The sequence below is a fragment of the Chionomys nivalis genome, chromosome 21 (genome assembly GCF_950005125.1).
Source record: "Chionomys nivalis chromosome 21, mChiNiv1.1, whole genome shotgun sequence".
Classification (NCBI taxonomy): domain Eukaryota; kingdom Metazoa; phylum Chordata; class Mammalia; order Rodentia; family Cricetidae; genus Chionomys; species Chionomys nivalis.
The window spans coordinates 20,658,142-20,675,435 of record NC_080106.1 but is presented as its reverse complement, the minus strand read 5'-3'; the positions used below and the strand labels follow the sequence as shown (position 1 = coordinate 20,675,435).

Genomic DNA, 17,294 nt, shown 5'->3' with positions numbered 1-17,294 from the left:
TATTCTCTCTCTCTCTCTCTCTCTCTCTCTCTCTCTCTCTCTCTCTCTCACACACACACACACACAAAGAACCTATTGAGGGCTAAAGAGATGGCTCAGTTGGTAACATTCTTACCATCCAATCTTTGATCCCCAGAACTCATATAAGATAAGCCTGGTATGGTGGTGTGTGATTATAATCCCAGATCTAGGGAGACAGAGACAGAAGGATCCTTGGGGCTTATTGGTGAGCTCCAGGCCAGTTCATGTCACCCTGATCTCATGAGCACAGTGGCAGTGGCTAAAACTAACTGCTAAGGGCATGATGAGAGTCAAGAGGGATGCGTAGGGCTGGCTGTGGTGATACAAAGAGGCAGACATAGCTGCCAGCCTGTCCTACATAACAAGTTCCTAGCCAGCCAGGGCTACATAGTGAGATCTTGCCTCAAAAATTAAAAAAAACAGCCAGGTGGTGCTGGAGCACGCCTTTAATCCCAGTACTCCGGAGGCTGAGGCAGACGGATCTCTGAGTTTGAGGCCAGCCTGGTCTACAGAGGGAGTTCTAGGACAGTCAAAACTGATACACAGAGAAACCCTGTTTCAAAAAACCAAAAGAAAAAAAAGTGGGGGTGGTGTGCTGCCCAAACTGGGGCCAATTCTAAAGCTTGAGTTAGTGTTCCCCTAAGACTGTTATGCAAAACAACTCTGAGAAAATAGAGTGGGCAGGGGTCAGAGTGAGAGTTGTTATTCGGGAGTCAGATTTTTGTGACAAGTCTGTTTGTTGCCAACCAAACTACTCCATTCTTGCTACTGTAAGCAGCTCATTGTCCCCGCTGACTGTGCTCAGAGTCCCCTGTGGCTTTTCCCTTAGAGACTGTCTCCTCCATAGGTGACTGTGATCCTCCCCTGTGATCTTGTTCCCATGTGTTAACTCACTTATTTGCAATACTTTTCATCTGTCCTGGCGGAGCGGTGCAGTCAGAGAAGCTGGAAGGACTCTGCTCATGGCATCAGAGCTCATTACCCAGCTCCCCTGGACGCTCCACTCTGCCTCAGGAAGCCGTGAGGGCAGCGGCATTCTTCCTGTGCCTCTGTTTTTTCTTTGCAGCTGGTGCCTCCCAGGTCAAATGGAATAAGAAAAACGCTAACTACCTTGCCACCAGCCATGATGGTGACGTACGGATATGGGATAAGCGGGTGAGTGGCCTGTTCCCTGTGACCTCTCTCCCGTAGTTGGTATTTAGTTTCTCCTAGAGGGCGTGGAGAGGGTGTTATCGAGTCCCAGGACTTGTCTCAATAGAGTAAAGAATCCTATGGGGCATGACAAGTTGTCATTGTAACCAAGTGACATTAGCTTCTTATCCGAATTGCTGTAGAAAAGTAAGGCATTGTAATCAGTGATTAATACAATAAACTTGGCCTGACCTAAGACAGAGCCTCAATTTACTGCTCCCTGTTAGCACGTTAGGTAAGCCATTGTCACTCCTCAAGCTTTCCTGGCCTTTCTTGTATGTCTTTGTGTTTTTTGTTTTTTTTTTTGAGACAGGGTCTCACTGTGTACCCCCACCATACTTGGAACTTACTGTGTAGGCCAGGACTATATAGACCAGGCTAACCTGGAACTCAGGGCTCTTGCCTCTGCCTGCACATGGGTGCTGTCGCCTCCATGTTCACCCGCATGCCAGAAGAGGGCACCAGGTCTCCTTACAGATGGTTGTGAACCACCATGTGGTTGCTGGGAATTGAACTCAGGACCTCTGGAAGAGCAGTCAGTGCTCTTAATCACTGAGCCATCTCTCCAGCCCAAGAAGGAGATTTTTAATAAATTTCTTAACATTTTAAATTGTGTGTCGGGTGGGAGGATGTATGTGTGCACATGGAGGTTTTGGGGGCTCTCAGTGCTCAGTCACTAGAAGACATACGCTCTTACCCTCACTGTTGAGGTTGGGTCCGTTTGACTGTCACAGTACCTCCTCTTGTGTTAGGAGGGGGAACAGAAATGGTCCCCTCTGAAAGATGACAAACAACCACTACCTGAATCTCGTATTAAAATTATGCGTCAGGCTGGAGTGGGGAGAGATGAGACTGACAGGCTCACTCCCGGGGCGTGTGGAAGAGCTCAGGGTAAGTCTTCTGTTGTTATTGGCCTTATTTGGTCTAAACAAAGAGAGCTTATGAAGGGTAGAGGCCGTAACTGTCCTGGCAGTGTCCAGAGTCCCCTCAGCACCCAGCAGCTATTCTATGGTAGACATTCAATGAGCTCTTTCAAAAGCAGCAAACCCAGTGTCGCTGTGTTGTAGAAACCCAGTACAGCAGTGGAGTATCTAGCAGCCCACCTCTCCAAGATCCATGGCCTGGACTGGCACCCAGACAGCGAGCACATTCTCGCCACCTCCAGTCAAGATAACTCTGTCAAGGTGAGTGGTCCCCACTGGAGTCTTGGAGGAGCTGCGTGTGGGAGGCATCAGGAATGCGTGCTAGCACTCTGGCAGGAAGCATGCAGTTTGCTGGTATGCTGCACGTGCTTCACGGTACATGTGCTCCCTGGGGCCTTCTGACCAGCAGAAGTGATAGTGTGGTGGCTGACTGGTGAGCTTCTTAACTTGTGCAGATTTTCTTTTCCTCTGAAAGGCAGAGACAGAAAGGTTTATCTAAGAGGAAGCTGAGAAGAAGCCAGATGTATGCGCAGAGATAAAGTCAAGGATTAGAAGCCCACACGATCTAAAGCCACCGAGATTCTAGTTTGTCTGTTGATGGTGCAAGCCATCCGTTCCTCATGTGATTGTCGTATCTGTGAAAGCGTGACCTCAGACATTAGCATTGCTAGGATAGACTTTGGCTAATGTTCCCTAACTTAAGACCTGCTCAAGATTGAGGAGCTCTGTCGTTTTTGATTTTTCTTAGAGACAGTGTTTCCCCTGTTTTCTTTTTTTTTTTTTCGAGACAGGGTTTCTCCGTAGTTTTTGGTTCCTGTCCTGGAACTGGCTCTTGTAGACCAGGCTGGCCTTGAACTCACAGAGATCCACCTGCCTCTGCCTCCCGAGTGCTGGGATTAAAGGCGTGCGCCACCACCGCCCGGCTGCCCTTTGTTTTCTTTAGCTGTGGCATCAGCCATGCAGGGCAGGGTCTCTCTGTTCTACCCTTCCTTCTGTATGCAAATCTGGAGTTACCTGGTGCGAGTGAGAAGGAAACACGGAACATGCAGCAAACCTGCTCAGGAGTTTATTGGGGGGGCTGTGTGCAGGCCTGGTGAGGTTGGTGTACAGAGAGAGAGAGCTTGAAGATGGCGCATCCAGCTTTTAAGGGCTGCCTAGCGCATGCACACAGGGAGATGACATGGTTATGTCATACACAGATGACGGAGCTCATGCATGCACACAAGGACTCACGCAGTTGTGTCAGATGTAGGTGTTGCAACCTTGCCTCACATGGGTCACAAGCAGGGTCCTTTAAGATCCCCCGGGGGCATTGGGCATTTCTGTCTGAGGGCTTGCCGCACGTGCATATGGCCCTAGAACTCGGAAGTGTCAGCCATGCTGTGTGGCTGAATCATTACAAAGTCTCTATCCCTGCAGGTCAGGACTTGGCCACAGAAGTTGGTTTAGCATACAATGATCATTATTATAATGTTTTATTAGATTTCTATAGCTCTAACCTTTCTGGTTTGGTTAGCTAAATTTGAGTTCAAGCGACTCTATGTGAGGATTCAAAGTACCTCTGTCTGGATGTTTGTCAATCCCCTGCCTCTGTGTCACAGTTACTTGTTTGTTTTATTTTAGGTTTTGTAGGTTTCTGTCCCTAATCTCCCAAATTCAGGAAACAGAAACTTAACTCATTGTGCATTTGAAAAAAAGAATAGGAACGTCCTGTCATGTTAGCTGTAAAGACTGGGTGAGGTGAAAAAGTTTTAAATGTCTGTCTGGAAGCAGTAAGTTGTCAGGGCGTGTTACCTGTTAAATTCCTTTTAGATGTAAAACTAGCGGGATTGAAACCTGTTATTTTCACCTTTGAACTGTAGTGGTTATTTAATAGGCAGTCGATCTAGAAATCCTGCTGTAATGTTGATAGACGTGTGTCTGACAGGACATGCTATGGGGTGGAACTGATTGGAGGACGAAGAGCAGTGAGTTTGAGGCCACGCTTACCTCAGAAGTGGAGTTTTTTTAAATGGCATTTATTTCACAAATTTTCTTGTAGTTCTGGGATTACCGCCAGCCTCGGAAATACCTCAATATTCTCCCTTGCCAGGTGCCTGTCTGGAAAGCCAGATACACGGTGAGTGAGCTCCCCACCTCTTGTCTGAAGTGTGCATTTTCTTGCTTTCTTTGTGAGGCTGCTTTCTCCCTTTGTCTTGGTTTGAAGTGTGGTGAATGTAGTCATGGTGTTAGGCACTTACCTTTGGAAGACTATCTGCGTGTTCCCAGAGAAGCAAGCTCGTGAAGATACTTATTCACCAAGGGTAGTTCAACAGGGTAGGAAGGAGAAGGGGGGTGGGGTGAGGGGAAGCCGGTGAACACTGGCTTTAGATTCAGAGGATTTGGGGCCCAACCCTACCATTTAATGCTTTTGTGGTCCTGGAACAGTTGGTTGTTTAAGCAGTGATTTGTGGAGTTGAAGGACACTTTTCACTCTGTCCTTAAATTCTTTTTAAGGGTTTGTGTCTCTGTGTGTGTATGTCTGTGTAAGTATGTGCCATGTGCATGTATGTGCCCATAGAGGCCAGAAGAGAGCTGGGGTTACAGGAAGTTATGAGTCAGCCAATATGGGTGCTGGGAACAGAACTTGGGTTCTCTGGAAGAGAACTAACTGTTTCTGATTGCTTAACCATCACTCTAGCTCCAAGATGTTGTTTCTGTTCATGTGTGTGTGTGCCGTGGGAGTACAGGTACCCGCAGAGGTTAAAAGAGGGCATCCGATCCCTTGGAGCTGGAGTTACAGGAGGTTGTGAGCTTCCTGCTGTGGATGTTGGGTGTGTTCCCTGTAATGGCTGCTGTCTGCTCCAGCCCTGCCCCCACTTTCATTATTGCCATAATAGTCGCCATTCTAAAGTGGACAATCCTGTGGCACTGGAAATACCACAGTCTGCCTTCCACTTGAGGTAATGCACATGAATGTGCCTTGTAAATCACAGAACACTACAAATAGGCTGCTGTCCTCCTCCACCCTTTTTCCCAGGGCCACATTGATAGCTGTGAGTCAGAGATAAGTGTATTTCCTTTAATGTCACTTTGAAAGCAAGCGTGGGGATGAACAAAGCTGCATTTATGCATTAGTCTGTCACCGTGGGACACTGTGGAGCAAAGAAGATAATTGGACATTATGCTGTTTTTGCATCTGGGATCACTTGCCGAGAAGTGAGACGCTGTTCTTAGGTGCTGACATCTCTGGGTTCATGCTTGCTTTAAAAAAGAAACATGAAAGTTGGGGAGAATTGTTGGGAGGAGAGGAGATAAATAAGTGTGCTCTTGTGTAACAATGCTTTTTTCCTTAAATAGCAGAGTCTGGCTGTAAGCCAAATGGGTTCTCAACTCCCCTACAGACAGAGTGTTGCTAAGGTGAACAGCAGTCCTGAGGTTGCTAAGTTTTCCTTTGGGTCAGTGTCACACCGAGACAGTGGCGCTTCATGTAGATGGCGTCCTGACCTGGCTGCTTGCAGGTTTTCCCAGTGAGCCTTGCACACTCATTCCTGAGGAGGATCTCCTGAACAGTAGTTAGGACATGGAACAGAAAGAGGTGTTTGCATGCTGTAGAATTTTCAGAGTTATTGTTAATCCCACTGGGCAAGAATAAGACCCAATTTTGAGCCAAATTTGAAGGAAGCTTTAAGTAAATCCTGGCCAGGATGATGGACTCTGGCAAGGTCTATTCAGGGTTCCCAGAAAATGGCCATGAGCTCCTTTGGTCAGGTGCTTAGAAAGGTAAACCTATAAGGCTACGTACTTCCTGCCTTCGTCCAATTGGGGGCAAGCGACATCCTGACATACTTCCTGCCTGTGGATGATCAAGCATATCCGGTGAAGTTGTGTCAACCAAACTTGTTTAGGGAAGTGAAAACACGTGGCTTGTCGTTATCTATGGACAGCAGCCTCTAGCATCTTAGGAATTACCTGTCCTTGGGCAAAGGGCTTACGTACAGGTTAGAGGCCTTTTTGTTTTGAGATCTCCTAGGCACGGTAATTAAAACTTACAAGATAACTTTGGCTCCCACATTGTCTAAACATTTGGCTCAGCCTTATTTCCCATTTGCTGTGTTCCATTCCATTACCAGACAGAGGGCTATATATGTGGAAGACAGCTTATGGTATTTCTCTAAATGCGTTTGAACTTATATAGATTTTTAAAATTAAAGATAGGTTCTTAGCCTGGTGGTTATGGTGCACGCCTTTACTCCTGTCACTTGGGAGGCAGAGGCAGGTAGATCTCTGAGTTTGAGGCCACTCTAGTCTACAGAGTTTCAGGACAGCCAGGCTACACAGAGAAACCCTGTCTTGAAAAAAGCAAAAAGCGAAAAAGATAGGTTCTTCCTATGTAGCCATGGCTGGGTTGGGCTGGCCTGGAATTTGATAACTAGACCAGGCTAGCCACAATCCTTCTGTTTCTGCTTCCTCAGTGTTAGTATTACAGGCGTGAGCCGCCATGCCATGTCCATTGTGTAGTTTATTTTAGATAGGAAGAATCCAGCTTTAGTTTTGTCTGATTCTCCACGGAAAAATAACAGCTTCCCCCTTCTTGGCTGTAGCCTTTCAGCAACGGCTTAGTGACGGTGATGGTTCCCCAGCTGCGGAGGGAAAACAGCCTGCTCCTATGGAATGTTTTTGATTTGAACACTCCAGTTCACACCTTTGTGGGACACGATGATGTGGTGCTAGAGTTCCAGTGGAGGAGACAAAAGGAAGGTGAGTGAGAAGGTGGCGGGCTTGTCTTCTGAGCGCTTGTGGACAGCTATAGCAGTCATTTGGGATAGTGAGGAGGTAGCAGAACAGGGCTGGCTCTAGGAGCCAGTGGTCAGGGAGGGCTGCGTTTAGTTACAGGTGGATAAAGGGAGTGTGTAGCCTTCTCTGTCTCCCTAGTTCTCTTCTCCAACCTCCATTCTAATTTCTTCTACTTGGAAGAGATCTGCTCCAGTAAGAGGTTGAGAGGAGTTTGTTGTTGAATCCTTTCAAGGGCCGAAGACTTCAGCAGCAATCCTCATGTAGGTCATGACCCCTTTGGGGTTTGCATATCAGATCTTTATATTATGATTCATAACAGTAGCAAAATTACATGAAGTAGCATCAAAATAATTTTATATTGGGAGGGTCACTCCAACATGAGGGACTATATTAAAGGGTTGCAATAATGGGAAGGGCAGGGTGGCTCACGCTGTTATTCCTAGGGCTTGGGAGGCAGAGGCAGGTGGATCTCTGAGTTCGAGGTCAGTCTGACAGAACCAACAAACTAGTAGCAATTTTCCTCCTGCATTCCTTCTCTTCCTCCCTTCCTTCTTTTTGTCTATTTGTTTGCATATTTGTTTATTTATTAGTGCTGGAGATCAAACCTATAACCTTACACTTGCTACTGAACTACGCCCCTGTCTTTCACTATCAATTTGTGAATTCCTAAAGCTAATTTAGATTTGACTGTTGTTTGAACCTTCCATAACTTAATTATCCTAAGTGTTTTTTAAATTTGACCTTCTTCGTGACCTAATATTGCTCTGGCATATTTTTACCACCATTTCCCCTCAGTTAGTTTTTATTGGACCACCTTACAGTTTGGCTTTGGTTTTCCCTGTGGGGAGGGACCAGGATGTGGTAGCTAAGGGTGAAGAGGGCCCAGGAAAGAAGCCGTGGTCACCGGGGTTGGGTGTAGCTGAAGGACCAGCATGCAGGTGAGATAAGACATTTGATGGAGCACAGAGGAAGCTGCTTGATGGGTAAGGAAGAACTCCAAAGTGGACTGAGGCCAGAAGCCAGATCCCTAGGTAACGGAAGTGAGCAGGTAGGGACTGTGCTTGTTGCTTCCCAGATGAGGAGTGGGATGGGCAGTTGGGGAAAGCAGGAAGAAGATGCAAGAAAGGAAGTCAGTGGGAGAGCAAGGCCCCTTGGGAGTGTGTGGGCGTGGCATGGAAGGCGCAGGTAAAGGGGCTGAGTATAAGGCACTTAGTGCGCCTTTCCTCCAAGCCAGGGCGTGTGAACAGCGTGTGAACGTCAGGCCAGAGCACGGGTGAGCGTGGTGACTCAGAAAGGTTGCTTTCTTGTCAGATGTGCCAGGACGTCTGGGTGACATCTGGGTTGGAGTGGTGACGTAGAGAGGGGACTGTTGGAGAAGAGAACTTGCCCTGGCCAAAGCCCACTTCTGCTACCTTGTACATCATGCTGTCTGCTGTCTCAGTGTCCTCAGCTATGAAATGAGGGAACTGAGTGAACTATTTTCTGCATTCTGTGTTGTCTGAAGATGGCCATGAAGGAGACTGTAGATGGTTATCCTCATCTTTTGTACGCTGTTTCATGAAGCGCCCTTAACTTGAGTCATCCCTTTGACCAGACCCAATGTCTAAAGAGTATGATTCAGCCAATTAAAAGGGTTGACAGGCTGATTATTTACTTTATAGAACTGCTCTGAGCTCTGAGATGCACTGATGCGCAGAAAACAGTTCACATTTGCAGACGAGTCCCCCCCTCCCAGTTCCTTGGGCGCACATTTGCAGAGGCGGAAGTCTCGGTGACATTAGGTCTTAGCATCCCTCTCTGTCTGCTAATTTGCCAATTATTATTTCACTTCATTTCTGTTTCTGCTCTCATGGGACTTCCCCAGGGAGTCCTAGCTGAAAAGAGCTCTCATCAGCCTCTGGCCTCTTCTCCGGTGTTAATCTCGCTTCTCATCACCACCAGTATTTTATCACCTGTTTATTTGCGGGTCTTTTCCCACCACTGGGACCTTGAGCTCTATAAAGATAGATGATTTTTTCATGCTACTGCTCTGGGGCCTAGGCGGGTATCTGCCGTAGGCTGAGATGTTAGGTAGCTATTTGTGGGCTGTATACACATACGCATGACTGAGTGAGTGAGTAAGTGAATGAATGAATGAATGAATGAATGGATGAGTCACTCTCACTCCATCCCTGCCTATAACAAATGGATGTCAAATCTAGAGGGTTTGTTTTTAGGATTTTTATTTGATGATTTCTAGGATCCAAGGACTACCAACTTGTCACGTGGTCTCGGGATCAAACCTTGAGGATGTGGCGGGTGGATTACCAAATGCAGAGGGTATGTATTCAGCGCTATTGTAGAGAAATACAAGTGATACACCAGAAATCGAACCAAAAGATACAAGAAATTAGAGAATAAATGCTGACATTTATATGCCTGTGGAGGGCTGGCAACTCGGTATGCCACACTGGCTTGGGAGTCTTTAAGAACCAAAGTATTCTGCACTTTGAGGCTAAAGACTATTTTTTCCCTCTTGTCCTAGTATGAGACAGGATGGGTACCATACTGAGAAGTGGCTTAGCCCTTCATTTCTGTCTCTTCTCAATGCTTTGAGAAGCCTGCCCTTGTGCTCTGTTCAGAGCCCCTTCACCCATCAGTACCACCTTCCCTATGAGGCGCCTTCCAGTGTTTTCTTTTTTTTTTTTTTTTTTGGTTTTTCGAGACAGGGTTTCTCTGTGGCTTTGGAGCCTGTCCTGGAACTAGCTCTTGTAGACCAGGCTGGTCTTGAACTCACAGAGATCCGCCTGCCTCTGCCTCCCAAGTGCTGGGATTAAAGGCGTGCGCCACCACCGCCTGGCATCGAACTTCTGACCTTTAGAAGGGCAGCCAGTATTCTTAACCACTGAGCTATCTCTCGAGCGCCCAGTGTTTTCATATATGAGCATTTGTTTTGTACATGAATGGACGTGGTACCTGGCATGCTGCTCTGAGCAGTCATGGGACAGTCTTCTCGCCGGGTGGCTGGCTCTCCTGATGGTGAAAAACACAGCCCATTGGTGTTTCCTATCCAACAGCATTTCTCATACCAGCTCCTCCAGGACTGATGGGAAATGCTGGGTGAAATTCACAGCACTGTGTCTAACGCCACCTGAGCATTTTGGTTAAGTCCTATTATCTCATTGCTTTTTATTTAAATCTGTTTTTTCCAGAACATATATTTGGTCCAAATGTTTAGGGTTATGGTATCTTTGCTTGTGACTTAGCTGAAAAATTCCATTAAGACTTGGAATTTAAATTGACCTTTTTTTTTCTTGGCATTTTTATTCTGATCATGATGGAAAATGTCTAGAGTGGGGTAATAGAGTGTATTATTCTTTGTATGTAACCAGGGAACATTGGTGATGGGTAAAATCCATTTTGATTATGATAGTTCTTAGCTGACACATTCCCTGTCTGAAGTGCTAATCTAATGAATCTTTTTTGTTTTTGTTTTTCAAGACAGAGTTTCTCTGTAGCTTTGGTGCCTGTCCTGGAACTAGCTCTTGTAGACCAGGCTGGCCTCGAACTCACAGAAAATCCACCTGCTTCTTCCTCCCAAATGCTGGGATTAAAGGTGTACACCACCGCCACCCAGCAATCTAATGAATCTTAATCAATAAAAATCAGGAGTCAGATATGGGGTAAAAATTTGGAAGATGAGAGAAGCGGGAGCAGTCGCCAGCTGTTTTCTACCTCTCTCCTTCCTGCATCCAAAAGGACTGAGATCCTGTCTGCACCCCACCTTAACACTTCCTGTTTCCACCTCCCAAGTGCTTGGGTTCCAGGTGTGAGCCACTGCCGCTCGGCCTTATGTTTAACTAGTAGCTGGCTAGCTCCATCCTCTGATCTCCAGGCAACCTGTCAGAACACAAATATCACACAAAACCTGTCCTTTATAATTCCCATTGTTCCGTTACCTCTCTAGCTCTACATCTTCACCCTTATGTTTTGTTGTTGTAGTTTTTGGTGCTGCTGTCAGTCAAACCCAGGGTCTTGTGCCTGCTAGGCAAGCACTTTAACACTGAACCACATTCTCCACCCCACCCTCTGCCCTTGCTTTCAGCTCTGTGCCAATGACATACTGGATGGTGTTGATGAGTTCATTGAGAGCATTTCTCTTCTGCCGGAACCAGAAAAGACCCTACACACTCAAGATACAGATCACCAGCCCAGCTCTAGCCATGGAGAGGAAGATGGTACTGCAGCTGATGTCCTAGGTGAGGGGTCCACTGTGCATCCCAGAGTTACGTGGCCCATACTCCAGAACTCACTCATTGTCTAAAACATTTCCAACACTGACTGTCTCTCCTGGTAGCCTTAAAGGAAGATCCTCCCAGCAGTTTGCTGGAAGAGAGGAAACCAGACCAACTAGGCCTGCCTCAGACTCTGCAGCAGGAATTCTCCTTGATCAACGTGCAAATCCGGAATGTCAATGTGGAGGTGAGTCAGAATACTCATGAATTTCATGCTTGTGGGTGCAGTGTATGGGCGTATGGTGATGGGTCTGTCAGAACTGGAGTTAGAGGTAGTTTGAGCTGCACAACCCAGGTGCTGGGAACTGAACCTTGGCCCTATGGGAAAACAGGAAGCGTGTTTAACTGCTGAGCCATCTCTCTAGTGCCAGGCATCTTTTTTAATTCCTAAGTTTTCTAAAGAAATAGGGGGTTTACAATGCAGACGCTTTTGAAGCTCATGTGCCACAGCATCTCATCTCTCCATACCCTTATTTCACTGTGTGCGATGTTTGCTCTGGGAAGGCTACTGATTGACAAGATTATGAGCTTAATGGCAGAGCGGACTATGGAGCCGATCTCCTAAGTCTCTTCCACCTTCCCTTTGTGAGCTAGTGTTTCCTTTGATGTAAATTCAGAGTAAGAAGGTGACCAAAGCACTTGAAACAGACCTGGGTCAGAAGGTTATTCTTCAGTGACAGGTCCTGAGGAGGACATGGCCAGGAGATGAAGATGAAGAAGACAGAAATCTATGTCTTATGCCAAGCAGACTTATTAAGAAGTCCAGCATCTTATATACTGTTTCCAGGGGGAGAAATGGGATTAAGTCAGCAAGATGCTAATCAAGCGATATTGCACAAGGAAAATACAGGGTATCACAGCACGTCACAGACTGACCACACAGCAACCTTGGGACTGATAACTTCAGTTTCTTCAAAGGGAAAAGCCAAGTTCCCAGAAACCAAAACCCTGATTCATTCAAGGCCCAGGTCCCAGCTCCAGACTAGACCATACCTAGTCTGCCCCTTGGCAAGGACAGAAAACTAGGTTCCTTTTGCGGTTTCATCAGGGCCTCTGAGAAGCCTTGGATTGGCCTGGCTCTCAACATGGAACAGTGTGTGTGCGTGTGCGCACGCTCACATATTTCAAAATTCTTTGTGTCAGAGAACTGAGTGTCACTCCAGGAAGGGATTTTAAAGCCTTGTTAATTTTTCTTTTACTCAGAGTTACCGCACTATAGACAGGTAAGGTCTGCGTTGCTGTGATTCGTTCGGTCTTCCACGCCATCCTGTCATGTGTACTCTCACTGCGCTTTACAGACGAGGAAACTGAGACACAAGTCACAAAATGACCTCAAAGGCCAGCAGCTGTTGGGTGGGAAGCGATAATATTTGTTTTTGATTTTTAAAATCTTAATTAAAAAAAAAAGTTTTATGTGTATGGGTACTTTGTTTGTATGTGTGTCTGAGCACCACATGTGTACAGTGCCTGCGGAGGTCGGAAGAAGGCACTCGGATTTCCCCAAAACTGGAGTTACAGACAACTGTGAACTGCCATGCGGGTGCTGAGAATTGAACCTGGGTCCTCTTCTGCCTTCTGAAGGCACCAGGCACATAGGTGGTGCACAGACATACCCATATGTATAAAATAAAAAATATATTTTATTTATTTTAATAAGTACTAAAACTTAAAAATCTGTTCTGAAAATGAATTATCTTTCAGACTCACTTGTTTTTATAACACTTTCCTTTTACTCAGTGACTAGGAGCCTGAGCATTTATGTTGCTCATTAAAATCCACTTGTGTCCTGCTAAGGGTGTGGCTGGGGGGGAGGAGTACTTGTCTCGCCTGTTCAAGGCCTCGGGTTTGAGGCTCAGCACCGCAAATAAAACACAGCACAATATGACAAGGTAAATGTATTTTCCTTTGAATATCCTTTGTAGTTGTCTCCATCTTGGACTTGTGTTTTGCAGATGGACGCTGCAGACAGGAGCTGCACAGTATCTGTGCATTGTAGCAACCACCGTGTCAAGATGCTGGTAACGTTCCCAGCACAGTACCCCAACAATGCTGCTCCGTCTTTCCAGTTCATTAACCCTACCACCATCACGTCTGCTGTGAAGGCCAAGCTGCTGAAGGTAAGGCCGGCTTCCCAGCTTTCTTGAGTTCTCCTTGAGTCTGCAGCACGGGATGAGCTGTAGGTTGAGCACAAACCAGGATCAGTAAGATTTAGAAGTTGCCTGATGCTGCAGCCTCTGCTGCATAGCTACTGTCCTGGCCTCCCCTTGGTGCAGTCAGCAGTTGGGCAGGGTTCTTAACCTGCCTTCTTGAAGGGGTGGGTATGGATGTCTTTTGGAATTCTAATAAAAACTGGCTTTTCTTCAGAAAAGCTTTTACAAATGTTGGATACGAAGGGTTTCACAAATATTGCGTGCAAATACATGAACCATAGGGAATGTGCTTGAGAATTTAAAGCTCTGCGTTAGTCTGAGGGGATGCTCTCAGCAAGGCAGCTTCAGTTATCTAGAAAGAATAGGCAAGATAGATTTTAAAGCGAAAAAGTATTTGATAGTAAAAAAATATAATCATTTAAAAATCTCAGAAAAGTTCGGGGTGGGGCTGGGGAGGAGTTGAGAGGTGGCTCAGAGATTAAGAGCACTAGCTGCTCTTCCAGAGGTCCTGAGTTCAATTCCCAGCAACCACCTGGTGGCTCACAACCATGATGATGAGATCTGGTGCCCTCTTCTGGCCTGCAGGCATACATGCAGGCAGAACACTATATGCATAATAAATAAATCTTAAGAAAAAAAAAATCTCAGAAAAGGAGTCCTGTGGGTTTAGAAGCTGATGTGTGTGTAAAATAATCTTAAGATAAATTAATTTTAATAGTACTTTTATTTAATTCAGCACATCTAAAGTAATATTATATAATTAGTGAAAATGAGCCAGATAGGGTGGTACAGTCCTCGTGTGGGAGGCAGGAAGGTCAGGAGTTCTAGGTCAGCTAAGCTAAATAGCAAGTTTGAGACCAGCCTGGGCTACATGACTCCCTGGGTCGACCCCCAAAATGAGATACTTTACACATTTTAATTTTGGTATAAAGCCTTCTGTACTGTTGTGAACTCTCTCCTTGCAGCAGATGTGAGTTTGGAGGAGGCACACTTGCTGTGGTCTGTGCAGGTAGTGACAGCAGTGGTCCAGTTCATATCCCTAGCGTGTACCTTATAATAGCGGAGGTCACCGTTTTAGTGGATAAAAATAGAAGTCTTTGCCCTGGCTTATATCACTCAGAATAGTTTTCACTCCAACTCAGTGATTGTTTGTCCAAAATGATGAGATTTCTCATGTGTGGAAGTAGATCTGTGTAGAACTTACCAGAAAGAAAGAATAGTCATTTTGTGTATGACTCAGGAAAGTTCTTCCCTTGAGCCCCTATGGGAACCGATAGAAGAAGCCTCAGGCCTGACCATGCGCCACCCGCCCAATGCCAGCATGCTTCCAGCCTCTTTGCAGAACAAAACCACGCGTGAAACATATGGACATATGATTATCTCCCTGATGGTGTTTTGGGTCTTTTCCAGATCCTAAAGGACACTTCCCTGCAGAAAGTGAAACGCAACCAGAGCTGTTTGGAGCCTTGCCTGCGCCAGCTCGTCTCCTGCCTTGAGTCTTTTGTGGTGGGAAATGTGAACTTGTGGGGCCAGCCTGTGCTTTAGTGTCGTGTTGCGGTTCCTATCCCCGAGACCCCGGCTCCAGTTGTAGTACTGCACCGCTGTTTTGTAATCCAACTTAACGATGGGCTGTGGGCTCTAGTGTGTTTGTCTTTGATTTCAGAACCAAGAGGATAGTGCTTCTAGCAACCCATTTGCACTCCCAAATTCTGTCACACCACCCTTACCAACATTTGCACGGGTGACCACTGCCTACGGGTCATACCAGGATGCCAATGTTCCCTTTCCTAGGACCTCTGGGGCCAGGTTCTGTGGAGCAGGTAGGTCTCTCTGTTCTTTGACTCTAACTCTGAAGGAGTGTAGCTAAGAAATTTAATTTTCTGCATAATTATCAGAAAATGTTTGTTTTTAACTTTGCAAGAGCTCAAAACAACATATGGTGTAATGCTAAATTGGTGTCTGTGGATATAGCCTAAGAACATTTACCAAGGACCCAGAGAGATGACTCAGCAGTACAGAGCTCCTGCTGCTCTTCCAGGCGACTCAAGTTCAGTGCCCAGGACCCACACGGCAGCTCACGACCACCTGAACCTCCAGCTCTGAGGGATCTGACTTGCTCTCTGGGCCTCAACAGGCACCTCTGGACATACATAACATACACATACAGAGACACATACATGGACACGTAAATAAAATGAATAAGTCTTTTGTAAAAAGAATGTTTGCCGTAATTGAAGTCTTCACTGGTTTAGTTCTGATGATCCCGAATTTGTATCTACGTAGATCCCTGATTCATTTACCTCTCCTGGATCTTATAGATTCTCACGTTGTTTCTTTCTTTTTTTTTTTTTTTTTTGGTTTTTCGAGACAGGGTTTCTCTGTGGTTTTGGTGCCTGTCCTGGAACTAACTCTTGTAGACCAGGCTGGTCTCGAACTCACAGAGATCCGCCTGCCTCTGCCTCCCGAGTGCTGGGATTAAAGGCGTGCGCCACCACCGCCCGGCTCACGTTGTTTCTTTTAAGGATCAGTGTAGTCACGAGCCTTGGCAGTTTGTGGAGATGTGCCTCAGGTATACTGAAATAGAGAAAAAAAAAAACCTCTGCCTGGCTGGTGGTAAGAATGGTTAGCATGTGCAAGGCCCCATGTACAGTCTTTGGTACCACCAAACTTTTAAGTAGTTATTAATCCAGGCATTAATCATGCCTTAATCCCAGTTCTTAATATGATGAGGCTGGAGGCTTGCTGTGAATTCTGGTCCAACTTGGGCTACGTAGTGAGACCCTGTCTCAAAGAACAAAAAGACTACCCAGTCCTGCCTTAGGATTCCCATGTCCAGCTCGCTGATTCCACCATGCTCATGTGTCTCCTTTGTCAGGTTACCTGGTGTACTTCACAAGGCCCATGACGATGCATCGCGCAGTGTCTCCAACAGAGCCTACTCCTAGGTGAGTCTGGGAGATGCAGCAGGAATCTGCATCTCAGGGTCTCTCTGGAAAGTTCATTTCAGTTCTCCAGTGAAATTCTTCTTAGGAGATTCTTTCTTCAAAGACTGAGGTTCGTTAACTTGTTTCTCCTGTAAGGTTAGTGTCAAAGCACTGGGAAGACAGCTTGATGAAAGCGGTTGTTCAGGCAGCTTTGGGCTGGGATGTAAGCCTCATGGTAGTACATGTACGGGGCCTAGTCCCACCCCCAGGACTCGGAGGGGAAAGAGGAATTCTTCCTAAGTGTTTTACTCCCTGACAAAAACATTGTCCTGACCCCTAAAAACTCCTGGTCCCTTTGCCAAGCTCCATAGGAAACCATTGCCCTGACATCTGTCATCTTCTTTTAGTTTTGTCTGTTTTTAAACTTCATTGAATTAGAATCATGTAGCATGAACTGTTTTATATCTGACTTACTTTGTTCAACTTATGTTATTGAACTTGATATGAATGGCTGCATGAGTCAGTAATTGCACTGCATGAACATAATGCAGGGTGATTTGTTCTGTTGATGGATATTTGGATCATTTCCCATTTGGGGCTATTAAAAATAAACTAGACATACACCCCTTTTTTCTTCTTTCATGGATACACTGATTTCCTGACCCAAGGAGTGAAACTGCCGAGTCACAGGTCAGACGTCTGTTCAGCTTGGAGAAGTGTGCTCAGTGGGGAGGGCGTTTGTCCCCTTCTCACTGAAGGCTCACAGGATTGATTGCTCCACATCTCTCTGTATTGCCAATCTGTTCAACTTCTGTCATTGTGGTGGGTGGGAAATATTATCTCGTTGCTTTAATTTGCGTTTCCACGATGATGACTAATGATATGAGCAGCTTCTGTGTGCTTATTGACCATTTGGGCGTCTCCTTTTGTGACGTGTCTGTTCAAGTTCCAGGTGCCGTGTTGCGTATCTGCGCTAGCTCTCTATTTTGATTGCAGATCTTTTGCTGGATGTAGGCATTGATTCTTTTCGAATAT

The 17,294-nt window shown here is 46.1% G+C and overlaps 1 protein-coding gene across 3 annotated transcripts in view; it reads left to right on the top strand.

Annotated features, from left to right (window-relative positions):
* The window catches only part of Wdr59 (WD repeat domain 59), a 69,773-nt gene that overhangs the window by 18,332 nt on the left and 34,147 nt on the right, over positions 1 to 17,294 (top strand). For all 3 annotated transcript variants that reach the window (XM_057754074.1, XM_057754073.1, XM_057754075.1), the window contains exons 7-17: positions 1,088 to 1,176; positions 2,280 to 2,396; positions 4,177 to 4,254; positions 6,719 to 6,875; positions 9,151 to 9,230; positions 10,996 to 11,149; positions 11,248 to 11,372; positions 13,138 to 13,302; positions 14,746 to 14,841; positions 14,999 to 15,155; positions 16,211 to 16,280. In XM_057754074.1, coding sequence (XP_057610057.1) covers positions 1,088 to 1,176; positions 2,280 to 2,396; positions 4,177 to 4,254; positions 6,719 to 6,875; positions 9,151 to 9,230; positions 10,996 to 11,149; positions 11,248 to 11,372; positions 13,138 to 13,302; positions 14,746 to 14,841; positions 14,999 to 15,155; positions 16,211 to 16,280 — 1,288 coding nt within the window. The remainder of the gene's footprint in view (positions 1 to 1,087; positions 1,177 to 2,279; positions 2,397 to 4,176; positions 4,255 to 6,718; positions 6,876 to 9,150; positions 9,231 to 10,995; positions 11,150 to 11,247; positions 11,373 to 13,137; positions 13,303 to 14,745; positions 14,842 to 14,998; positions 15,156 to 16,210; positions 16,281 to 17,294) is intronic.